Below are 1239 nucleotides of genomic sequence, written 5' to 3' on the forward strand. Positions count from 1 at the left end.
CTAGTTTTGCCTAATGGTAAATCCCCCCTGCTACCAATGATTAGATTCTGATTCTACAATAGTTTTGCTTATTTTAATGAAACTTTGCATCAATTCAAGTTGGAAAAATAACAAGGCGTGGGTGAAAGCTTTTCCACGGTCCAGTAAAACACTGCAGAAACAGGTTAGTATAATATGATGACCTTTCTATGTCAAATGTTACAGTCATAACCTTAACTTTTATCTGTCAGTCTGAGTTTCGTTTGCCTTATCTGATTCGACACCAGAATAACTGCACAGTGAACCTGAGGGCTGGCCGTAAGATGCCGTTTCCGATGATGAAGTGAAGCTTCTCCAGGTTGGAGGTGGGTCGATCCTCCAGCATGCTGTTCCCCTGAAGCCCATAATCCACGCCCTCCGTCAGCCGCCTGGTGACCTTCAACAAACCATAAAAGTTTTTTTTTTTTTTGACGTTTTGGGGAGAAAAGAAAAGTGCAACCTAAAAGCTCTGAGATTATGTAAATAAAGGTGCTTAAAAGAAATGTTAACAGGAGGAAAACTGCAAATATAATTATTCCCCGGGCGCCGCACAATGGCAGCCCACTGGATTAAATGCAGAGGTCAATTTCTCCAATGTGAGATCAATGAAGCTCAATTACTATTATTAAAGCATATTAAAAGCTTTACATTTTACCCTAAATGTGTTTTTAACCTCTGAATTAACTTTAATATTGTATGTAAGGATAAATGAGATCTTTAAACATCAGGTAATGATTAGCTGCTTTTACTAAATGGAGCATCACCTCCTCTGTTATCTTTGATTTCCTCTTGAGTGTTAGAGACACCAGTTTATGTCTGATGCTGTTCCTCTTCTGAGCGTCAGCGGAGCTGTTCTGTAGACAAACATGGTTAAATGATTCTCCGCACCCTAAGAAACCAGACATTTCTTAAAATGCTGGATACACTGACCAGCAGCATCTCACCTCCTCCTCCACTTGCAGCTCCTGCAGCTCCTTCTTATAGGTCCTTTTGCCGAGGGTTTCGTAGATCTTGGTCATGACAGGAATCTTCTCGCTCCCGTCATGGAGGACCATTTCGCATTTAGGTTCAGGCAGATCGCCCATGAATCTCAACACGGTGATCCACACAGCTAAAGCAGCCTGGGAGATATAGGTGAAAGGGTTTTTATGAAAATCTCTGATGACCTCTGTTCAGATTGAGCCGTGGCTTTTTAGCTTCAACACCCCCATTACCAACTCA

At 41.6% G+C, this 1239-nt stretch overlaps 1 protein-coding gene across 1 annotated transcript in view; it reads right to left on the minus strand.

Moving 5' to 3' along the window:
* LOC107093067 (unconventional myosin-VIIa-like) overlaps positions 1-1239 on the minus strand; it is a 105863-nt gene that overhangs the window by 31828 nt on the left and 72796 nt on the right. The window contains exons 22-24 of the mRNA XM_015387887.1: positions 963-1139; positions 783-872; positions 285-415 (exon numbers count right to left, since the gene is read on the minus strand). Of these exons, the coding sequence (XP_015243373.1) occupies positions 285-415; positions 783-872; positions 963-1139 (398 nt within the window). The remainder of the gene's footprint in view (positions 1-284; positions 416-782; positions 873-962; positions 1140-1239) is intronic.

Source organism: Cyprinodon variegatus, unplaced genomic scaffold, assembly GCF_000732505.1.
Source record: "Cyprinodon variegatus isolate N-32 unplaced genomic scaffold, C_variegatus-1.0 Scaffold406, whole genome shotgun sequence".
NCBI classification, from domain to species: domain Eukaryota; kingdom Metazoa; phylum Chordata; class Actinopteri; order Cyprinodontiformes; family Cyprinodontidae; genus Cyprinodon; species Cyprinodon variegatus.